Source organism: Stigmatopora argus, chromosome 3 (genome assembly GCF_051989625.1).
Source record: "Stigmatopora argus isolate UIUO_Sarg chromosome 3, RoL_Sarg_1.0, whole genome shotgun sequence".
In the NCBI taxonomy this organism is placed as follows: Eukaryota; Metazoa; Chordata; class Actinopteri; order Syngnathiformes; family Syngnathidae; genus Stigmatopora; species Stigmatopora argus.
In genome coordinates, this window is record NC_135389.1 from 13886141 (window position 1) to 13909671 (window position 23531).

General features: G+C 40.7%; 5 protein-coding genes, 1 long non-coding RNA gene and 1 other non-coding gene across 9 annotated transcripts; 4 read left to right on the forward strand and 3 right to left on the reverse strand.

Annotated features, from left to right (window-relative positions):
• The first annotated feature begins 231 nt into the window (after positions 1-231).
• gatd1 (glutamine amidotransferase class 1 domain containing 1) lies at positions 232-2137 on the forward strand. Its single transcript, XM_077595592.1, has 7 exons — positions 232-400; positions 495-571; positions 747-852; positions 944-1051; positions 1155-1246; positions 1321-1414; positions 1502-2137. The coding sequence occupies exons 1-7, from the start codon at positions 352-354 to the stop codon at positions 1615-1617; spliced, it is 642 nt and encodes a 213-aa protein (XP_077451718.1). The 5' UTR covers positions 232-351; the 3' UTR covers positions 1618-2137.
• On the reverse strand, positions 2048-5568 carry chid1 (chitinase domain containing 1). Its single transcript, XM_077595590.1, has 12 exons — positions 5182-5568; positions 4293-4448; positions 4065-4197; positions 3949-3993; positions 3781-3887; positions 3472-3533; positions 3279-3368; positions 3092-3193; positions 2817-2966; positions 2673-2753; positions 2554-2596; positions 2048-2336 (listed from the first exon to the last, which is right to left on the reverse strand). Exons 1-12 carry the CDS (start codon positions 5287-5289, stop codon positions 2238-2240), a joined length of 1176 nt encoding a protein of 391 aa, XP_077451716.1. The 5' UTR covers positions 5290-5568; the 3' UTR covers positions 2048-2237.
• LOC144070979 (uncharacterized) lies at positions 5112-13302 on the forward strand. 2 transcript variants are annotated; one of them, XR_013299518.1, is made up of 5 exons: positions 5112-7396; positions 8449-8928; positions 9018-9129; positions 9654-10015; positions 12488-13302. It is a non-coding gene; the product is annotated as an uncharacterized LOC144070979 (long non-coding RNA). The 2 variants fall into 2 exon arrangements; XR_013299519.1 differs by having other exon boundaries at positions 8449-8924.
• Positions 6445-10818, reverse strand: LOC144070976 (zinc-binding protein A33-like). The gene is made up of 6 exons (XM_077595589.1): positions 9637-10818; positions 8990-9085; positions 8681-8911; positions 8037-8059; positions 7796-7914; positions 6445-7333 (listed from the first exon to the last, which is right to left on the reverse strand). Exons 1-6 carry the CDS (start codon positions 10027-10029, stop codon positions 6777-6779), a joined length of 1419 nt encoding a protein of 472 aa, XP_077451715.1. The 5' UTR covers positions 10030-10818; the 3' UTR covers positions 6445-6776.
• ddb2 (damage-specific DNA binding protein 2) lies at positions 10938-18695 on the reverse strand. 2 transcript variants are annotated; one of them, XM_077595588.1, is made up of 10 exons: positions 14755-18695; positions 14599-14687; positions 13967-14158; positions 13755-13900; positions 12699-12798; positions 12421-12598; positions 11966-12111; positions 11697-11852; positions 11353-11398; positions 10938-11271 (listed from the first exon to the last, which is right to left on the reverse strand). In XM_077595588.1, exons 1-10 carry the CDS (start codon positions 14891-14893, stop codon positions 11060-11062), a joined length of 1404 nt encoding a protein of 467 aa, XP_077451714.1. In that variant the 5' UTR covers positions 14894-18695; the 3' UTR covers positions 10938-11059. The 2 variants fall into 2 exon arrangements, with proteins under 2 accessions (XP_077451714.1, XP_077451713.1); XM_077595587.1 differs by lacking the exon at positions 13755-13900 and adding an exon at positions 13353-13519 and having other exon boundaries at positions 14755-18686.
• On the forward strand, positions 15614-23461 carry kif23 (kinesin family member 23). Its single transcript, XM_077595586.1, has 23 exons — positions 15614-15767; positions 15976-16039; positions 16141-16269; positions 16548-16653; positions 17072-17208; positions 17274-17383; positions 17462-17632; positions 17745-17789; positions 18572-18684; positions 18896-19017; positions 19112-19208; positions 19274-19353; positions 19424-19543; positions 19785-19944; positions 20173-20334; positions 20422-20588; positions 20675-20848; positions 20941-21147; positions 21564-21797; positions 21875-21963; positions 22033-22102; positions 22990-23060; positions 23123-23461. The coding sequence occupies exons 1-23, from the start codon at positions 15754-15756 to the stop codon at positions 23136-23138; spliced, it is 2658 nt and encodes an 885-aa protein (XP_077451712.1). The 5' UTR covers positions 15614-15753; the 3' UTR covers positions 23139-23461.
• Positions 18723-18819, forward strand: LOC144072024 (Z30 small nucleolar RNA). Its single transcript, XR_013299810.1, has one exon. It is a non-coding gene; the product is annotated as a Z30 small nucleolar RNA (small nucleolar RNA).
• Positions 23462-23531: the final 70 nt, after the last annotated feature.

Below are 23531 nucleotides of genomic sequence, written 5' to 3' on the forward strand. Positions count from 1 at the left end.
TATGCAGTGTGTGTGTGTGTATATATATATATATATATATATATATATATATATATATATATATATATATATATATATTTTAGATTTATATAAATTTATATTATATTATTTAATTTGTCCTTGACCATCTTTCCTCAAAACAAAATGTGTCAAATGTGGCCATGCTCCCACGTCAAAAACACAATGGTGCACATGTCAGTGCTTTTCCTTTGAAAAGCTTCCCAGCGGATGTTGTTGTCAGCTGACTTGTTCCTCCTTCAAGCGGTGCTTCCTGTTAGTGGTTGGCGAACACATCTGAATTTCAATTTTTATTAACAATACATAACGGGAGATATCTTGACAAATAAGAACATGTCTGCCAAGCCGACGTGTTTGATAGTGTTGAGCGCCTCTCCACAAGGTTTGATTTGTGTTACAATATTTTGTATTTTCCACTTTATCTCATAGCACTTGCATGGATGTTTTTTTAACTGTGATTTCTTCACTGGCTCTAGGAGTTTCGGCGAAGTCTTTCCAGCAATGCTTTACTCTTTGCTCCTCATTATTTAACCTCCAAACAGCAACGCCGGGGGTAAGTCTTTTTTTGTTTGTTTTACTGTGGAGTTTTCCAAAAATGGACTCAAAGAGACAATAAATAATTGGACTCCCTTTTGCATGTTCTTGCCTTTATTTCTGAGGACAATACCAGTATGATTAGCCTTTTCCAACGCTATATATGAGAACTCTTGAACCCTTTTTCCCGAAAGGGGAAGCCAGTAGATTTTGTTGGGGTGGATGACAGCACTTCCAGATGGGTGCAGGACTTTAACCTAAAACCTTACGCCACTCCTGCCAAACTTGAATCCATCGATGGTGAGAATCACTCAACTTCACTGATCAGTCTTCCTGTTTGCCTCACCTACTGTATCGTCATGATCCTTTTTTTATTCATTCATTGACACAGGAGCTCGCTACCAGTCTCTGCTCATTCCCGACTGCCCAGGAGCACCCAACGATCTGGCACACAGCGGCTCATTGCACCGAATCCTCTCACACTTCATCTCCCAGCAGAGTGAGACTTCTCATCAATGTGTACCGCAATCGATGGAAATAGATGTCCAACCAACGTCTATCCTATCGCTGACACCCAATGATTTGAGATTTTGTGCACGCAGAGCCTGTGTGTGCCGTCGGAGAAGGAGTGTCAGCGCTTTGTTGTGCTACGGAGGGAAACAGGTGGATCTTCGACGGATATAGTTTGACAGGGGTATGTTTAATACACACAAGTGCCAGGCCTCACATCCAAATCTAGGTTGGAGTTTTTACATGTCATCTCTGAAGCCATCCGTGTTTGAACTGGTGCGGAGGCCGGACTTCGCCAACCTGCCTTTGATCGTGGAGGATTTTGTGAAGGATAGCGGAGGCTCCTACACTGGTCAGTGCAAATGCGTCGTACCACCTGTGTTGATAGTTTGTAAAGATTATTTGGAAACATTTCCAATTCACATTTTGTGTTTCACAGCAAGCCAGAAGGACACCGTGCATGTTGTCATTGACAGACACCTCATAACCGGACAGAATGCGCAGTCCACCTGGCTCGCTCTCAACAATCTAATTCTGCTCTCAAATGCCAAGTAAGCTGAGCCATGACACTTTTTTTTATTCTCTGAATCAAGCTCGTTACTCAGTTGAGTCAGTCATCAAGTTTTGGAAAAGAAATGACACGACATAAAAGATGTCAGCCACTCAAGTTGATAAATTCCAGCCAAACAGAACACCAAAATTACAATTTTGTAGTTTCTAATGAAGTTTTCTTCATTGTATATATAACTAAAAATATATAAATACATGAGAATATAGTGTAAAACTGATCTCTAAAGTATAATTATTGTGCGTAAAAGAGCTTCAATAGAAAAAAAACATTTGTAAATGTGTATTGTGTGTGTGAAGGTGTTACAAGAGAAAAAGTATTTGATAGTGCCGATATTAAAACTATATTTGGACTGACTATATACATCGCTTAATTGCTTATGCTTAACATGTTTCTCTTTACTGCAACACACATCACTGAACGACCCAAGATGTATTTATTAATGACACCAAAACACCAAAAGTAACTTCTTTGCCACCATGAACAATAAATCTCTTCTGCTGCTCATTTTAGAGTTCAAGTCATTTGGGTTTCCAAACCAGATAGAACCTTGGCTTTTAGTGCAACAAAATGAGAAATAGCAATTAAACATCCATGTGCTGATGCCTCAAAGAAGGTCATAGAAGTAGTCCAGCCCTTGTCCCAGTTCCCATAAGGAGATCCCGATTCCAAATTTCTTAGCCACAGCAATCCTCATAAATAATGACTGGAAAGTCAAAAGAACATTCATTTTAGCAGATTTGTAAATTGCATATTGGACTTTCTTAACTCATTTGCTGCTATTGACAGCGATACATGTCTAACCCAAGTTAAAATGGATTGGAATTCTATGGCTGTCAATAGCAGCACGCAAGTTAATTAAAAACACTAATTTAGCAACCAACAAGTGTGAAAGGCAACAGTACATTTAAATAGAGTTGTACCTTCAATGATGGATAGTACACCACGTGTTTAACTGCATTGGATCTGCAATGAAGAGGGGCAAATCAGCTCCAACTAGAATGGTGGAATTCAAGTCAAGAGTAAATAAAGGCATATTTACTTTTTGTAGGCGAAGAAGTGCTCAGAGGCTAAGTCATCCCAGACGATTTTTGGCTTGTGTTCCCGTAAAATCTCAATGTACCTGCAGGAGTTCCACACTTAACTCAACTCAAATGCAAATGTTGGGCGATTGAATGATGCTCACTCTCTCCCAATGACAGGCTCCGTTTGCTGGTTTGCAAAGTCCACTCCATACAAATTAACCCCAAGTAGTATCTTAGACCTCCACTCTGTGCTGGGGGCCAGCTGGAGGATACATTCCTTCAGCCAGGGCAGAGGGGAATTTGGGCCTGGTCTGACAAACACACACACACACACATACACAAAACCTTTTTAAATGCATCATCTTGTCTCTTTTCTCTTAATTTGTACCGCAGGTTTTCACTGACTCAAAGAAACTAAAATTATGCTTGGCCTTACTTTAAACCACTGGAGTAGTCGTACGTCATGAGGCTGAAGGCGTCCACTACTGGGGCGAGTTGCTCAAATTCCTCTCTGCCAAACATTCCGGGCTTTCCTGTGCTGAATACAACAGACATTCCATATACGGTCAAGATTGTCATTGACAAAATTGACTACTTGACTTGTTTTACTGCCTTCAACTCACTTTGTCACAGGGGGAGGAATGACGAGGATGCAGTCTAATTGATTAGCCTTTAGCGTTTCGCACGTGTGTCTTATTAAGTGGACCAGCTCCCTTTGGGATAAACACAGTTTTATGCGACAGCAGATTGGGTCAATTTTTCGTGGCATTCCAAGAGTTCCAAAATGCTTCCAAAAAGTTCCAAAAAAAAGCTCACTTTTTTTTCTGGCCTCCCAGCTGGCTCCATAGCTCCAAGGTGTAACCATCAATTTTTTCCAACTGCAGCATTAGACAACCAAATGGACAAATATACCATATGACAAAAGTATTGGGGCAACTGCCAACAATTGAGACCAGAAGTGCATAAAAGGAAATAGGACCACCATGGCAAAGTTTAACGGTAAAAAAGTCAGGGACAAAGAATGACCCTTTGTCCTCTTTTAGTCTATTAGATTGAGGTGGCGCACCATCCAATTAGCCACTGATCATTATTGGACAAATGGAAAAAGACTCAGCACTAGTTTACCTGTGCAACCTTTACCAACACACTTCCCAGCTCCTCGATCTCATCTTCACTGGACAGCACGCTCAAATAGTCCTCATAGGACCAATCATCAAACAGCAGCCTGGGCACTGACCACAACCAAAATTGAGTCTTCACCTGGACAAAAACAACAAGGCCTGGCATACTCACCAATTCTGACTTTTTGGTTGGATGTGCGCACCGCTTTGACCCAGCCTGAAAACAAAGGCAAACACTGAATGGAGCCTGAATGACTTCAACGCAAAAGAAGTATGTGAACAGTGTACTTTCGTCATGGTCGTGGAGGCCTGTGATCTCGAAGCGTTCACGCCCTCGCCGACGAAGTTGAAGCCACACCGGAGACACTGAGGTAAGTTTGGGCCCAAATAGCTTGGCAATGTCGTAACCATGAGAATTCCACTAAAAAAATAATTTTAGGTTTTATTTGCTTAATTAAAGAGATACTTTAATGGTAGATGACTAATGGAAGTAGTGTGGATAAAGAGTTTGCTTACTGGCGTGACATAACCAAGCACTGCTCCTTTAAAATTCTTCTGGATTTCATCCCAGTATCTTTTCTCCTCCATCACCACATCCTTCCAATGAACTGCTGTAACCACCAGTTCTCTCTCTGACACAGACTCTGTTGCTGGGGATGGCTGGACATCAACCTGTGAATAAATGTAAAAAAAAAAAATGTTTAAAAAAAGACCAAGTTTAGTGCATGCAAAGCAAATCTAAGTTTCTGTTTTAGGGAATAACAGTCAAACTTAACTGGAAATGTGTGAATCCATTTGGATACTCAAAACGAAGTGGAAATAAATTATATACATTTGCTAATAATTAAAATATGCAAATGATTAAGATGCATAGTATTATGGTGGAACTACGAAAATGACTTGTCATATTGAGTGTAATGGAAATTGTTCACGTATTGATATATACGTACAGTATCAGAAATAATATGAAGCAGTTCAACATGAAGTCCCAGATGTATTTTATTTTTATTTTTTTCTAAGTATATCCGACTTTAAGACTTACAAGGTAACCATCAGATTTCTTTTCGTAAGCTTCATTCAAAGGCTAAACAAAAAATGAACATAACTCGTAACTATGCTTTAATCATACTGATCATGTTTTCTTTTAAATGTTTCATTTTTTTTTTTTAATTAAAAAGAAGTTTAGGTAAAAACGACAGCATTTGTTACCAGTGACTCTGACGGTTCCGACACTTGCTTATTACTCAGTTATTATGCACTGTGTACTAGGTGATGTTTTTTATGATTTGAAGTATTTTAGCCAAGATCAGTTAGTAGAAATTTGGGCTAGCTAAATCGGCAGATACAGAATTTAATTGCGTAGTAGAGAACAATACTATTTTGTATCCAAAGAAGTGTTGCTCACCATCTTGTTCGGCAACCTCTTCGGATCTGATTTGGAGAGTGTCCCACTGGCCAAAGGATAGCAGCAGGAGCACGCCACAATAACAAACATTGAAAACATCCTTTTCATTTTCACACAACTAATTGCGATTCTACATCCAGGAAATAATTTGAGCTAGTTCAATTCTGACGGATCACCGTCGCCGCGTAAACAACAACCATAACAAAACATTTCAATTACAGTCGACGGATGAGCCAAAAAGCGAGCCTAACGGAGATCGAACAATGAATAGCAATTATAAGACAAATAAAATAAATGATTTGATCTCTATTGAGTGAGCTTGATTGACAACGTGCCTCTACGATGTCACTACAACTTGCTCCCCGTTCTTTCCGTGTTGGGGACTTTTCAAAATAAAAGGCGTGCAGACGTTGGGGTTGTGCGGAGATGTTTTAAATTAATCCCTCGAATATCGCGGTTAATGTGGACAGACATGGCCGCGAGAATCGAAAAACCGCGAGGTAAGGTCACCCTTATTAAAATAAAATGAGAAAAAATCTTCAGTGCTGAATCCTAGTAGCAAGAGTGTCTTCTGGTTATGAGTTTCAGCGGGGATTTAAAAAAAAAAAAAAGGTAACTTAAAATAATAATAAAAATCTTTAGTGCTGAGTCCTAGTAGCAAGCGGAAGACAGTTAAGTGGCTTCCGCTTGCGAGTTTCAGTGTGGATTTTCAAATTTTTATGAACTAAAAAAATTAAAAAAGATTCAAACAAATATTTAAAAAATGTAGTGAAGCCGCGAAAGTTGAACTGCAAAATGGCGAGGCATTACTACTGCCAAAATCTGTTTCTGGTAGGCATCAAGACACCACAAGTCTTTAGTTTGATTTATGCTAAGATGCTACTAAAAGAAAGACTTTTCCATGACATTTATGACTAAAATAAGATTGTCGCACAGATTATTTCCAGAGTGATTTCTCAGCAAATACTGATTGTCATCTCTATGCGACTCCTCATTCACTTTTTGACAGCATAAGCTGTGTTGAGTGATACACTGATCTTGGACACTTGAAAAGTGTCCCACAATTATATGCTTCAATTCCGCACGTGTTGGTTGTGATGGGACCCTAAGCCCTGCATCTCCTTAAGAGATAAAATCTTGAAGCATTACTATTGTTCAACCCTAATCTATATTGAACAACAGATAAATCACATAAGGACAATTAAAAAGTCAATTCGTGAAAGAAAAACAAAACCGTCTGATGTTTCCATTCTACATCTTCCATAAGGATAATAATCATAAAATATTTTATTGTTTCTTGGCACATTATTATTGACATTAGAAGACAAGAAAAAAAGAAACAAAAACCTTGCCATGAAGATTCCAGGAACAAGTCTGGCACGATTTGCAACATTGCGATACTTGAAGCAACTTAACGACCTGCTGACGAGGATGATACTTTTTCCGAAACTTGTATTCTCACATTCACACATTATGTAAACTTGTGTTTTGTTTCAACACATCCTATAACTTTATAGCTAAACAGGCTATACGTTTCATTTTGTAATGTTTCTCTTAATTGCATGGATGGATGGACCGTGGATGAGCTGTGGCCCTCACTTGTCTGAGATGCTGAGTTTGATGTTCTGAGAACATAAAGCGAGGGGGAAGGAGCCACTGCCCTCTTCGTGAATCCCGACAGAAAAATAGGGGAAGATCCTTTCCGTAAACTTTTCTTTAAATATGAAAATGCTCTTTGAATCAGCGGTGTTGACGAACACCACCTTCCCCTTGTCGTAGTCCAGCTCCACTGTAATCCTTTTGGCCTTCTGCTTCCATTCCAGCTTGGTACGAGGCGAAGTCTGAGCCCACAGCACGTCGCCTATCATCCCGCCAATGATCCAGACCCCCTCAGATGGCTTGAGGGGCATGGCCCCCTTCCTTTGGATGGACTCCCGGACCACTCCAATGTACCAATCTTTACCCCGACTCACGTCCACTGTCCAGCTGTGTTTCCCAGACACGAATCCACCCGCTCCCAGCACGCACACGCCGCCCGTACAGCGTTCGGGGTTGTCCGGGAGCGCCCTCTGACTGCTGTACTTCATGCAGCTCAGTTCCTCAGACAGCTCTAAGTTGGCCTGGGCCGTGTTTGGATCTAACGTGATGGGAACTGGAAGAACGAGAGGTGAGAGGTGACTTTCAAAAGGGACTGCACTGCATGCATCCATGTCAGGTGAGCATTCCTTTGTTTTTGTATAGCCCGGTGGAAAGTATGTTTAAATTGAATGAAGGATTTAAATGGAATATAAAATATAAATAAGCTTTCTCATGAACTTTTTACACACTGGCGTTCTATGGGATATTTCTTTGTTCAATATCATTTTCTCTTTGTCAGATTGTTAGTGAGAATGATTATTCACATCCAGTCTTTCTAGTAAAATTGGCCATCTACTACAACCAGCGATTTAAATGCTCTACTTCCACGAGTTAGTGGAGATAACAATATTACCTGTGTAGTTACTGTTTGCAATTCATATAACAAGTTGGAGAATGCACTGCTTTCAGTTAGTAAATTTGTGTGTTAAGTAACATTGAGGTATTTGTAGAGACTTCTTTGTTGTTATTTACTAACCATAATTGACAAGGTGCTTCATCTTCTTCCAAACATGAAATTTAAGAGATGCCAGATGAGTGGCAGAGTTGATCAGGATGTCTCTGATTATTTCTGGTTCTTTGACGTTGCACTTGAGCCTAAATTTGAAAGCAAAGGAAAACAAACTAACAAACCAACCAAACGAAACAGTAAGACAAGTTCAGCACAATAGTTCAAAAAAAGTAGTACTGTGTTGATATGTAGTATAGCATGCGCTTACTTCTTTTGGGTATCTTTGTATTCCTGCGGAGTAAAGGCAAGGCAATATAAAGTGTGTTAAGACTTTTAACCCTTTGATGCACAACATCGGTCAGTAGAGTTTTATTTTCGATTTCCCTGCCTTGTAACAAATTGATTTCAATATTCAGGGCATTCTTCAATTATCTTGTTTAAAATCATTATACATTCTTAATTCATTTTTCCTATTTTACCTTTTGAATGAAAACACATTTGGATCCACCATATGGCAAAACTGATCCATTTTCTATGTTATTGCATCTGTAAGTGTAAAGATGACATATTTTTGAAATGTGTTTTTTTTTTTTTTTTATCAATTATAAGACCAATGGATGTTTGATTTTTTGCTTGTTCTTTCCTAAATAATGAGCAACCACAACTTTTTATACTTGCAGATTAACGAGATCTGAGATCGACGGTTCAATCCCCAGTGGGTTCCGACCTTCATGTATATCCCCAAAACATGCATATCCTCCGCCTGTTGGCTGGAATAGACTCCAGCACCCCCGCAAACTTTGATGAATGGGTCATTTTTGACTCACGTTACGCCTTGGAAGCGGTGCACGTAGGAAGTAGTATGTTGTACATCAACGAGTTAAAGACAAAACTTGAGCATGTTGAACGTACCAGCAAAAAGGACAAATCGTCTCCTTCCAGTCTCTTCTCCGTGTCGCTGATGACATCGGAGAGACTCCTTATCTGCGTCTCCATGGATTGCAGCTTGAGGCTCATCACTTTGACCTTCACTTCCACCTCCTGTGCCAGCAACTTAAGTCTGGACTCTTCCTCCTCAAAAAGAAATGTGTGCAACTTCTGGAACTCCTCCCTGATGGCTCTGTTGTTTTCATCTGCTTGCCTCTGCAATGTGATCGTAGGTGAATTAGGAACCCCGGGATCTGCGTTGGTCTAGTCTTCAAACATTGTGTGTAATTGAACCTGTATAAATGTCCTGGTTCTTTCCCAGCTCTCCCTCGTCTTATCCAGAGTCTGCAGCTTCTTCTTCAGAAACTCCAGCCTAGACGTAATATCTTCCTGGCATGTGGGGATTAACATGGAATCATCATACAAAGTCGGAGGTATTGGTGAGCTTCACTTGACTTGAATATCACTATAACGTTTGTAAGAACTGTGCAATGTTCTATTATATTATGACCACATATCTGAAACTCTAATTGTTTTACAGATAGATTATTTTATCGTGAATTTGAATGTATGTCCCAAAATTCAGCATTCTAAACAATTCCAGTAGTAGTCTTTGATAAACAAAACTCTACAGACACAACTGTGGTTTTAGCCAGGTAAATGTGAGCTGTATGTTTATTTTCATCGGTTAGATTCTAAAATTCCAAGACTAATTTAACTGAGTAAAAAGAATGTCCAAAGAGGGGACCGGTTAGTCATGCACAAAATGTATCACAGAAACAATTTTTACCCACTTATTCATCTTAGTCTGGACGTTACTTGAATATCTTAAGATATGCGTACTATGAACAGCAAAATGAATCCAAATTCTAATTAATTATGAAATTGGTGTCATCATGATGGCACAATGTTTGCAAGGCAGAGAGAATTAACATTCATACCTTCCTTTTCCTGGCAGCCTCACCTAATGGGCAACACTCGTGGACTTTGTGCTGTTTCGACATTTGGCAGACCAGACAAATTGGCTGCTCGTCATTCTGACAGTAAACACTGAGCTTCTCCTCGTGAAGGCTGCAACGATCTGCGCTCATCTTGGCCTTCTCCTGGTGGTACTTGTCCGCTGCGATCTTCAGCGCTAAATTGATGGGAGGCCTTTTGGGGGCAGACACGGCCTTACACACGGGACACGCTTGACTTCCTTTCCATTCCCAGAACTTCTGCAGGCAAACTTTGCAAACGTTATGTCCACACGGGAGAAGAACGGGGAAGCAGTAGATGTCCGTGCACTGCGGACAGATGAGGTCCTCCCGGGAGATGATGGTATGTGTTGCCATCTTCTTGACGCAGGCCAGTCATGTGAGCTAAGTGCGATTTCTCGCTGCTCTCCGTTTACTCTGAACCTTCACGTTTCATTGCACACACGGTCCCGCCGCCAATGCTGGCAAACATGTAAAACTGGTTACATTGATGTACAGAAAAACAATTATTCAACGTTTTGTTTGTCTGTATTCCCTAACGCTCACCCGTGCTCTAGTCAGAAACACCCTTTTAATCTGTCAACTTTTAAAAGGGAAGTTTGAGGAAATAACTGTGTAACCGGTAAGTTACAGTAAATCAAACTTTTCCAAACATGTAGCATTCCAACACATGAAATGTTCCATTAGGTTTGCTGCCAACATTTCATTATTGAGAGGAAACTCCCCAGTGTTTTTCCCCCTTCATTATGAAAATACCATGACTCAGATAACACTAACAGAAAAAATGCAACTTTGCAAGTTGTAATCATAAACTCTTGACCATTCACCTTTTTTAAATTCATATAATAATAATAATAATAATAATCGGACATAGGCCCCTGTTGTAGTTATCACAACACAAAAAGCCTACTTGTCATCACACGCAGAAACTGCGTGTGACGAAATTGATGGTGCTTCTCCATGAGCTACGTTTACTCGGCAAAAGACCTAAATCTAGTACGGACTTGTAATTGGCATTCTGCTATTGTGGATACAGGTCGCTTACCTCTCGCTTACCTCTCACTGTCTTCCACTTACCTTACTTCAGTCAGCTAGTAGGAGGCAGATCACCACCCAAAACCTCTTTTTATATTACCGCAGAAGGGAATGTGTGTTATGTGACCAATATAGTCTGTTTTCTTTTTTTATATTCTTGCATTGCAAATGAGTATGTTCTCAGACTGACCAACCTTTTCCCAACATTTAAAGGCAACTAATGGAAGGAAACAGTTGTAAACATGAACTTTATTATATTTTGGTAGAAGATAGCAATATTTGTAAAATGCTTAATAGCTCCTTTTAAGTAACACATATAAAATATATATATAGAGATATTTACAAGCTTTAGTCAATTCTTTCTCGTGCGTTTTGTCATGGTCGTAGTCTCCGATTGTTGCCCTGAAAGCAGCTTTTTCTTGAGTTTGCTTTGGTCCGCATTGGTTCTCCTTCTCCTGGAAGGTCTCTGCACTGGACCAATAGTCGAGGAAAATGTTTCTGCTTGCGGCGTACGCTCTTCATCTAGCACTGAGTTATCTCGGTCCCAAATGACCACAGTATAACCTGGGGACAAATTCAGTATTTTTTTTTTTTTAATTAAAATTGAAAAAGCAGGTGGATATTTCCCCTTCTTCATCATCTTACCCATTCCAGAGGCAATCACATCTCCCTTTGGATTAAATTTGTTGATCTGAAAAACATTCACATTTATGTCAATTAAGATTTGGCCTTCTGGACCACCAAAAACTAATGATCAGTAACTAAAGACTAAGACAAAACGAAGGCCTATAAATGGCAAAATAATTGTACTTTCTTTATCATAGTCGTCCTCTCAATTCAAATAGAAAAAAACAACAACACATATTTACATATTCACTTGTCTGTTCACAATAAGCCAGAAAAGTTTGGATTGGATAACTTTATTCATCCCGTATTCGGGAAATTTCATTTGAAAGGAATGTTGCATTGCTGTGATTGGTTCTACTCACAGATTTGATTCCTTCGACAGTAGAACTGTGCACCTGACCCGCAAGCTCTGCGGTGTTGGAATCGTAAATGTCGATCGTTCTCTCATCGCCTAGGTGAAATTTGTCGTCAGGGTAACGACCCACAATAATGAGGTCATGGAAAGGATGCCATGTTGCCTGTGGACAGGTTGACATAACACGTTTGGCTTGTTAATTATTGTTCTCAGACATATTTTGCAAACACCTGTGATTCTTCTGAAACAAATAGTCACTCCCCAGCAGTAACCAACCTTGATTGATGTGATGTGCTGAAATTGCCTGTGTGGATGCCAAATGGTGTTCTGTGGTTTAGACCAATCAGAGGATGAATACACACGGATCTGGTCGTACTGGTCAGTTGTTAGCAATTTGGAGCAGTCCGCTGGATGAAAATAGGCTGTAATGATAAGACAGAAAACAATGTATGAGGATCAATCTGCAACATGGCACTGAAGGAATGGCTAGAAAAGCAGTATGTTTAAATCATTTAAACTTATTCAAATGTATTCTGGCAATCAAGTAGTACTGCAGTAGCATCCTGTCTCTCAAATGTCACATTTTTTTATTTTCTGAAATATTTACATTTTGACTTTTGCTGTTTTTTCCCAATTCTGAGGTTTCAGTTTGTTCTGATCCGGTACCAAACAAGGGCTGAAATAGGAATTAGCAAACACAAAATGTACTTGTGCTCTACAATAACATGTACCTGCGTTGACAGCCTTGTCGTGAGGCAAATCATGAAGAAAGCTGTTCTTGTCCTTCATGTTCCTCAGGTCCCACAGCTTTACCGTGTGGTCCACTGAAGCCGTTGCAAGCAGCCAATCACAACGTGGGTTGAACTCGGCGTGAGTCACTTTGGCTTTGTGTAACTTATTATTGAAAATCTGTGATATTGAAAGGAAACCAAAGGGATTTAAGTATTAAATATGCAAAAGCAAAGTCATTGTTAATATTTACAACAACAACAAAAAAACAGCCACACACCTTTTGCCCGTCCAAACCAGTCAGCAGGAGCATTCCAACATTGTCTCCGGTCACAAGCATCTGTCGGCTAGTGGAAACGTCGACACAGCAGTACCAGAAACTGAAAAAGAAGACTAGAAATGTGTTTTCAAACACTTAAACTAAGTTCTTAAAGTGGCACTAAAGTTGTATTTGATTTACATGGATTTTTTTTATAACCTGCCATGCCATTTAACAAGGTTTCCACAATAATTTGTGTCGAAAGTGCCCAGAATGTAATTTTTCAAGCTACTTTACTTTGTCTTTTTAGGCTATTTTGCACTATCCCAAAAAAGTTTTTTTTGTACTAAACCAAGGAAAATGCACATGCATGCATTTAAATAATTGTGTTCTTGATTTTTTCAGTTTTGAACCAGAAAGTGGTGACAAGCTTCCTTCTGTGTTTTATCTGTTTGGGGACGTGGATGTAGAACGATAAGAGCAGGTACTTGCAGAAAATAATTGCAATCCAATTAAACAAACAAACAAAAAAACTACCCAGATAACACATTTTAACAGGGGAACCTTTCTATTTTGACCTGCATGAAACAGATTAAAATATGATTTAGTGCCTCTTTAAAATCACTGCACAAAATGTTGGGCATAGTTCATCAGTCTTCTCCACATTTTTCTCACCATACGTTGTGGTGATCATGGCCGCAATCTTCAGTTTGTGATAGAATGGAGGCTGTGTGGCCCTCAAAGCTCTGCATGGTCAGTGTACCTTCACCAGAGGCTACAAACACGCTGGTTGCATCCGTGGGAGAAAACTTTATCCCTCCGATGAAGGCTCCGGCGCCCATCTACGCGCAGAACAAGAAAGCAGGCCTTTCATTGGGCGTGCAACATTACATGCTACAATTATAAGGTGAATGTGTTTTTGATATGAAGGTGAAATGGTATCATAACACTAAAGAGGCCACCTTAGAAGAAGACTGATGAACTACTTTTTTTTTTTTTTTTTAGACCTTCAACCCTGTTGTTAACCTTCCTACTTGTACCGGTACCCAAGATGACAAAAGCTGACCCCACTCTTACGTTGGTGTTGCCGTCTGGGCAAACACTTTGAGAGGGGTTCCATTGAAATCTCGCAGGGTTGTTGTACCCCTCATAGATGATATGAACAGCTGAGTGTGGTTGAATGGGTTAAACATCATATCTGTAACTGAGTATCCAGGACCCATCTAAACAGAGAACCAGCAATTGGCTATTCAACACGTGTTAAAAAAAACCTCCCTGAGCTACCTTACCCCTTTGATGAAGGTTTTCTGGCTACAAAGTGTGTAGTCCCACAGCTCAATGTCACCGCCCTTGGATGCCACCGCCAGTGTGGTGGGATGAGTGGGATGCCACTCCAGGCAGGTGATTCTACGATCGAAGGGAACGTTTGATGCGCGATGTTTGTACAAATTGAGCGAGCGGACAAAAGGCTCCTGGAGACACTGAAAGTGAACAAAAACAGAGTCTTAATAAATGCCCATTGAATTGAATAGTGAAGCTCAGAGATGCGTAGTAACGTGTGACATTTACTTAGAGGGCACTTATGCTCTTTGGATGAGTAAAGTTTCATTTCTGTAGATTTTTGTACTCGGGATTTGATTATTTTTCCTCATTTTTAGTGCTAATTTTATCACGTATTAGGTTATAGTATGACAATGACAGTTCATGTAGATGGAGTGCAGAAAAAAATATACCATAGTCAAAAAAAAAATCTGACAGTGTAAGCAGTCTCATTAGTTGAGTGTTATTTGGCAGAATAGTTTTTTTGTACATGAGGAATTTTTTGGGATGACTACTTTTACTTGAGTACAATTATTTGGAAATAAAGCTCAAACTTTGGGTACTCTAGCCTAATGGGTGGAAAATGGATGGACACTCTTACCTGTCTCATCTGGGTGTGGACACTTTGTCCCAGAGTATTCTTGTAGATGTAGTGGAGTATACTTGCATGCACAACTTTCCTTTCAATTCCTGTGGATTTAAGAGAAGACCGTGCAAAATCAGACACTACCATGGCCATCAACTACACTCTACCCACCTTTTTTGGGTGCATTTGCCTCTTTCTTGTCCCGCAGTTGAGTTTTCAATGTGGCACCGTGCTTCTCCCTGACATCACTTTTCTTCACCTGAGCCTTTTTAGTCTCGAGACGAGCTGACTTTGAAGGTTTGGGTTTCATCGCAAACGCTCAAAGCACAGCTTGACAACAGGAAAGCAAATATAGGCCGTAAACGTATCTAGACACTGATAGCTCACCTTAGATTTATAAAATGGCAGGGGATCAGCTCCAAATATGACACATAGACCACACAAACTAATGCATAACACGTGACTTCAAAACGTGCCTGTTTTGTAACTCATGTAACACTAGTAATTTCACAGTAGATGGCACTGTTTAACGCTTCGGTGGCAGCCACTTTCAAATCAATTCCCCATCAATCGCATTTACTTTCAAGTGTCATTATGGCTCTAATAAAAGGTGATTTAAAACAGAAATCAAACTGCTTGGCGGTGTATATAAACGCACTGTTAAAAGAAGGAAAACGCATTATATATTTGATAACGTTACCGTAAAATTACGCTAACCTAAATAAAAACAAAACTAATGAAATTAAAAAGACAGAAAATGGAAAGGTTCTAACCTATTGTATTATTGGATGGTTTTGAAATCATTGTCTGCCATTGATAACAGGATAACTTTTTTCCCCAATATGTGCCATAGATTTTCACTGAACAATGCTATCAGCCTCTCATTATATATGTTGTCCACTTTACCAAATTTATAACAAAATTCTAACTTATTAAAACTAGACTGACTATGCTTATGCAAAAATCGATAAAAACGACAAATAGATATTCTGTTGTCATGTATTTTGCAAGAAATCCCTTGGTTACGTGAACGTACCAATCAAGAAGCGGAAACACATGACCTAAGGCCATGAATCTGATTGGCTGGGACCGGGACGCTCTCTGGTTTGAATTCACGCAAGGGAAAGAAAATCTGCAGCAGGAGTGTTAAACTCAAGGTGCAAAGACAAAATGACAAAACAAGCGTAAGTAAAGGCGACTTTATGCGAAATGTTTCGTTTATTACCACAGACAAAGGAGATCTTAGTAGGTGGTGTTTTTATTTTCTAGGATATTCTTGAACTTTTGCTAGTTTAGGTTAAAGCGTTTAGCCGCAGGGCTCTCCGGCGTGTGACTTTGTTTCCAAACTGCGGAATAACAATACCGTGTGTTTCCATATGATTTTTTTCACAGGAAAGGAAAAACCCCTCGTCGACCCCCTCCCAAGAAACAAAGCAGCCAGAAAGATCCAGTTGGCGTGAGTGTTAAATGTTTTACAAACGCTAAAATAATGTTAGCATGCCAAGATGCGCAGATGAGCGTTTGACGAATACAGGCACGTTCCGTCCCCCCATTCAGGTTTACTGTCGTGTGCGACCCCTCGGTGGAGAAGACGAGGAATGTTGCATCGAAGTGATAAGCAGCAGCACCATCCAAATGCATGCACCCGAAGGCTTCAAAACCACCCGAAATGCAGAATACAAAGAGGTACTATAGTACTCTGGCAAACATTTTGACTATGAGGAACATTAAAGCAGGATTGAAAGGTCAGCATCATCAAACAGTGCTTTGAAAGACACGAATGGTTCAAATGAAAGGTAATTATTTTTGGGGTGATGCCAAATATCTGATGCAATAGATATTTTAAGAGGAGTTTCTTTTAAAGAGGCAAACATTAGGAATTGGCAAGGAAAATTTTAAATCCTACCACTTTATTTTTATTTTTTTTAACCTTTTCTTAACTTGTATATATATTTTCTTCACAGACACAGTGCTCCTTCAAAAAAGTATTTGGAGTATTAGTATCTCAAATTGAGCTCTTCGAAAGTGTTGCCAAACCTCTTGTCGATGACCTCATCCATGGGAGAAATGGTAAGAGTGCTTGCTATGTTCAGATAAGTCACATTCTAGTGTTTTTGTGGGGGCACTATATCACAATGCTACAGAAACCCAATAGGTTCATATTCTATTTTCTTTCTTACATCATAAGAATTTACAGTACTGATCTGACCTATAGCCTCAATCGTCTTTATTGATTCATAATAAAATTATAATAATTATACAAAGAAACCTGCGCATCCTAATCAAAAGTTAAGTGTATTCTTGAGCCCTAAAATGGGCTTAGTAATTAGAAAATGCTTGTGTGGTGTTTGCTGCGATCCGGTAGGTTTTGGGTCAGCGTCAGCTGAGCTGGCAAATTGCATTAATACGAGTGCTGGAAAAATACTAGTACATACGCAAACGCCAGTGTATGTCTGTAAAGGGCTTATCTCTCTGTTGCCTATTGCAGGCCTACTCTTTACATATGGAGTAACGGGAAGTGGGAAGACTTTCACCATGACTGGCTCCCCAGGCCTGGGTGGGCTTCTGCCACGCTCTCTTGACATGCTCTTCAACAGCATTGGGCCTTTCCAGGCCAAAAGATATGTAAGGGCTGCACTGAAACCTCTTCGGTACCTGATTGTATAGCATTAAGCCACCGGTTCTCACAGGTTTTTAAGTCCGATGACAGAAATGGGATCGGGGTGCAGAATGACGTCGATGCCCTTTTGGACCGTCAAAGGCGAGATAATGCGGGGCTTCCCAAATTGCCCTCAAGCAGGTACACGTACTTGCCATTTACTTTAACTGGCTTCTGTGTAACTGATTCTTAACTTGGAATTGGTTACTTGGGCTTCAGACAGAAGCTCGACCCTGAAATTGCTGACATGATTAAACTGGGAGAGGCCTGCAAGGCCGATGACGTGGATGAAGACTGCAGCTACACGGTCTTTGTGTCCTACATTGAAATCTACAACAATTACATCTACGATCTTCTAGAAGAAAACACGGAAGATGCAGTCAGGCCCAAGTGAGTTCTAAGAAATCAAATTATTAGTTTGACATGGCAACAACATATTCCTATACTTAAGAGATTACACGGAATGTATCTGAATGAATTTTTCGTCTTTTCTTCCAACTAGGTGGAATGCTGGAGGCACACCCGTGCGTCAGAACACGGAGTTCATGTATGTGACTAGTGAATGAATGTACAGTGCAAAAAGAAATTAAGGCCCCATGGAAAACATACTACTACTTTATAGTTTGCAAACATTGTTTTCCATCACAATTAGCTTTTCAATTGCCCATATTGTGCAAACTGTGCCTCAAACTATTGCCACTGCTGGATGTTTTCACACTGTCATGGTTGGAAATCTAACAAGAAAGTTTGTAGGCCTTATTTAATCTTTATCTGCAATTGACAGAGAGGGAGACACTGACTATGGTGGCAGCTGTTGAATGTGTCAGTGCCATTGACGGCATTAGACTTTTAGTCCATTTTAACCAGGTGTGGCTTGCAGTGAATCACTGCTGTCAACCCCCCCAGTCAAAATGGATGGGACGTCTATCACCCTCCATGAAATCAATCCTTTACAAGACGAATGACTCTTTCTAGGTTCTTTTGAAAAGATTTAATATTATTAATTATTGAGCAGCTATCCACGGAAAAAAATAATTCCATTAATGCAAACTCTTGCACTTATCTAATTTACTCCATGAGAGAACTGAATTCTGCAGGTGTCACCGATTTTGTGACAGAAAACCGAGGGAGGTATTGAAAAAGCAATTAATACATATCCAGCAATGGCATCCTTTCTGCCGGTTGCCTGCTGCTTGCTGTCTGTCACAGCAAATCTGCCTAAAAACAGCATTGTTGTCTCTCCTACTTGTTTTCGCATAAGAACAAAAGCCCGGCTTCACATGTCATCCTTTTTTTGAGACGAGTCCCTTCCCTCTCTCCTAAACGTAGACCGCCCCAGTCCAAAATTCTCCGAGAGGACCAAAACCACAACATGTATGTGGCCGGATGTATGGAGGTCGAAGTCAAATCTGCGGAGGAAGCATTTCAAGTATTCTGGAAAGGTGAGTAGTAGAAATTTTAACGGAAAGGACAAACGTTTCTGCGTTGATGAGCTTAGATAAATCTGACTTGGTATTGTTGGTCTTCGGGTCGACTCTGACCAGGAAGTGACTACGGTTAATCTTCTCTCTGAGCAGGCTACGCAGGAGTTTCAATATAGATTTATAACATGAAGTGTGTTGAAAATCTCACTGCTGTTTGATGGCTTTCCAGGTCAGAAAAAAAGGAAGGTAGCAAACACCCGGCTAAACCGAGAGTCCAGCCGCTCCCACAGTGTTTTCACCATCAAGCTGGCACAGGCCCCTCTTGATGCAGATGGGGACACCATCCTCCCAGTGAGCTAAAGATAATCTAAACTGTGACTTGTGTGGATTTGCGCTATAACTGACGGTCGGGCCCCTCTATTTCTCTGCTCGTTTGAATGAAAAGAACCAGGTGACCGTCAGTCAGCTGTGTTTGGTGGACTTGGCAGGGAGCGAGCGAACTGGCAGGACGGGAGCCGAGGGGTCTCGTATACGTGAAGCTGGTGAGAGTTGAGAGCTGTTACAGATTTTCCTTCATTTTCCCTTAGCTGCTCGTGTTGCTTTGCAGGAAACATTAATCAGTCTCTTCTCACCCTGCGGACGTGTATCGAGATCCTCCGAGAAAATCAGATGTGTGGCACAAACCGGGTTGGTTGCAGTGGATTCCTACTACGTAACTTTAGTCCACAATGTGAATGACTTTTTGTTTCTCCTCTAGATGGTTCCATACAGAGATTCCAAAGTCACCCACTTATTTAAAAACTATTTTGATGGAGAAGGCAAAGTCAAGATGATTGTCTGCGTCAACCCAAAGGCTGAAGATTACGAAGAAACTTTGGTCAGCTAAACATTGCTTTTAACATTGAATATTGTCTTATTTCTTATATTATTTGGGAAAAAAATAGCTTATATAAGAAAACTATTCATCACTATTTTAAATATTTACACTTTAACATTAAAGGAACCTTTTATTTGCCCTAAATGTTATTTAATCTATTATCAGTTTCTCATGGGACAAGGTGAGAGTGTTGTTGTAGTAGTAGTAGTCTAACATGACATTATTATTTTTTTTCCTCCAGCTGGTGATGCGCTTTGCAGAGATGACACAGGAAGTGGAAGTAGCCCGGCCAATAGACAGACCTATCTGTGGTTTTACTCCGGGCCGTCGACAGAGAAACCAGGCTTTCAAAGATGAACTTTCTCGCAGATTGGAGGAGCGTGGTGGTCCAATAGACATAGGTAATTTTGTAAATAGACCTAAATCTAGATTAAGCAAACCCGGTGAGAAAGGTATCCTATACAGATGTCTCAAACTAAAGTCTTGCTTTACAAAAAATATTGATTATACACCAGTTTAGTTGACATTACCAGATATATAGTAAATGGTCAATGTTTAGGTCAAATTAAATCATGTTGTTTGAAAAGTGCCGCACCTCCAGAAAATGCTCATTTAAGGTGTTTTTCCAGATATCCCGTCAGTTTTGAACCTTGCGATGCACAGCCTTCCTCCTGTCCCCACCGCCGAGGTAACAGATGCTCACGATGATACTACCTTGCCGAGGTTGATTGAGGCGCTGCAGAACAGACACAGAATCAGGCAAACCATGTTAGAGGATTACAACAAATCAGGTGCCTGCGCATGTTTTGAGCTCAATCCATACGCTGTTTTTTTAATGCAGAACAATCTTTGTTCATTTCCTTCACTTGGTCTTTCAGAAAGCACCATGACGTCTCTCTTACAACACCTCGACAGCAATATTAATTCCAAAGTGAATTATATTCAAGAACAGAACAACAAGCTCTTGGAAAAAGACAGGAAGATCCAAGACAACAAGGCAGAGATTGACCGACTGGACAAAAAAGCAAGGATGCTTGAACATAAAGTGAGTTCATTTTCCAGGCTCGAACCGTTTAGATCTGGCTTCTCTTATAGCCTTTCCAAACGACCTCCCTCATGCTCCTCTTTTAGATTGACATTCTTCAAAAAACGGCTCAAGTGTACGAGGACGACAAACGTAGCCTGCAACAAGAGTTGGAAACCAGAGAGCAGAGGTTGCACAGGGAGCAATCTGACAAAAGACGCATGGAGCAGCGCATGCAAGGGGCCGTCACAGATACGCAACACAAGTGGGAAAAAGAATGTGTGCGTGTCCCTCCCATTCAAAATATCTTTGCCTCTTTTTGTGAGGGCCACGAAATTCGTTACTGATGTGGAGCTTTCCTTGCGCAACGCAGGCGCGACGTGTGAACGCAATGCAACAGGAGATGCAGAACAAATTGTGGGTGAAAGACGAGAAACTGAAGCAGCTCAAAGCCATTGTGACCGAAGGCAAGACCCCAAGTCGCCCTGAGCCGCCACCCCGCCAGACACCACACAAACCGCCTCCCAAGGAGGAGCCCGTACCCGTTCCTGCAAAGAGATCTGCCTCACCCTCGCCAACGGTAGGCTAGTAAAATGTCGATTATCGTCAATGGCAAGTAATGAGTTAAATTGCTTTGTTTTATGCATATTTGTAGGTTTATTGAACTACCGTATTTATTCGAGTATAACGTGCAATTTTTTTTTTACCAAAAAACTCGGGTGCGTGTTATACAGTCTTCGCTTATATGACCAAATCCCGGTGAAAAAGTGCCCTCCGCTGGTGAAAATGTTTTGTCACGGCGACATGTGTTCAGCATTTGCCAGTACCGGTGCAATCCTTGGTGTGAGTTGGAGAAAAAAAAGTGGAAAAAAATTATACCAATTTTTAGTCCCAAATTATGGGTGAGCATTATACGCGAATAAATACGGTATGGGTCTTCCTATAAGACAACAACTGAAACTCTTAACACTTTTGCTCTGTTCATGCACTAACTAGACTTCCACGCCAGTTCGGCCCTTGCACCGACGGTCCCGTTCAGCTGGCGGAGAGAAATGGGTGGACCACAAGCCCTCCTCCAACCTGGACTTGGGAACGGTGATGCAGCCTATCATCCCAAACTCCATCAAAGTGTCCACCCCCAGTGAGAAGGTGCTTTCCAAGTGCGACCGATATGTGCTGACTCATCAGGAAGTTGCCTCCGATGGTGAAGTACAGACCCAACTTATTAAGGTTGGGACAATTGATGAGTTCTCCTCCTAATTTTGATCACCTTGTGGAGGTCTTTGGCTTACATGTGTATGTTCAAGGGTGACGTGATGAAGACCAGAGGAGGAGGACAGGCAGTCCAATTCACTGACATTGAGACATTGAAGCAGCACCTCACAACAATCGAAGGGTATTGACGCTTTAACAGTAATGTAATATATAAGTATATTTTTGTAACACCATGTTTCTGTTTCTATAGTCGCAAGAGAAAATCTTCAGAGGGAGATGGTGGAAACCAAAAAGCCGCCTCGACTGATGTAGAAACACGGGTAGGATGATTACGATCAGAAAAAAATTGAATAGATGGTACATTTGCTCAAATTGAGGCACCAAGTGCTGGTGTAAACAGTGAAAGTTTGCACGTAATTGGCATGGAGCAATTTCTAATATTGGTGACTTGAATTTCTGAACTGCTTTATCCTCATTAGGGTCACGGGGGTGCTGGAGTCTATCCCAGCTGTCTCCGTGCTACAGGCAGGGGACACCATGAATCGGTGGCCAGCCGATCACGGGGCACAAGGAGACGGAAAACCATGCACTCTCATACCCATACCTAGGGGCAATTTAGAGTGCCCAATCAACAGTTTTTGGAATGTGGGAGGAAACCGGAGTACCCGGAGGAAACCCACGCAGGCCTGGGGAGAACATGCAAACTGAACATCTGAATCCAGGACCCCAGAGCTGTGAGGCGGAATTTAAATAATTACCATGATCATACTTGTAAGGCCGAGCACTAGTATCTCAAATCATCGTTCCCCCATTGAAATAAATAGAAAAGCTACTCGACCATTGTCAGATAGGGGTTTCACTACACAACCTTGCAGTGGGCTTCTTTCCATTTATTCGCTATTCGCCTGCAAAGATAGCGTTTGTAACACGTGTCAGTGTAGACAAGCGCGTGTTCGATAAGCCACATATCCAAACATCTGCACAGTCGAAACTGGACAAAAGCCTTACTGCTGCTTTAGCTGTGTTACCAAAGAGAGGAAATGCATTTATAAGGATCTATTTTGTATGTGAAAATGAATGAACCTTGCAAAGAAATTTTGGTAAAGAAGTCATTTTTGCTCAGGCAGTATTTGGTGGCAGTAAATAGTGATCAGTAAGTCAAATGCTGGTTGTACGTTAGGGGTTTCACAGAAGGATTTCATTACAGTGTGCTGTTGCTATGGAGATGAGGGCTGGCTCCACTATGGGACCTGGTGTTGAGCATCATTGTGTCACCAAGTAAGAGGCCCTGTATTCTTCTTACTAACGTTCCTATTCTAATCATTCTGTTTGATTTCCAGGCGCAGAAAACCCTGAAAATGGTGGTTTGTCCACTGACATGTATTCCTTTTTTGGGGGGGGGTATAAACCTTTGTGCAATATTCCAAACACTGTTTTTTTGTCTTTTTCCATGTTTATCTATGCTAATATGACACTTTATAATATGCAAGTGTACTCTACACTTCCAAAGATGTTTATAGAACATTTGATGTGTTGTTTGAATCTACAGAATTTCTGATAGTTTAGGACTTTTGTGTTGTGTTCTTATACCTTTTTGTAGTTTCTGCAGTATAAGAAGTCCCCCTTTCTTTATTGCAACCTTTCACTTCCCACTTCTTGGGAATAAAATTACTTAGGAACCCTGTTGTCTTTTTTTTGTGTGGATCTCGTGCAGTGCGTTGAATTGCCACTGAGTGGTAGCACAGGACA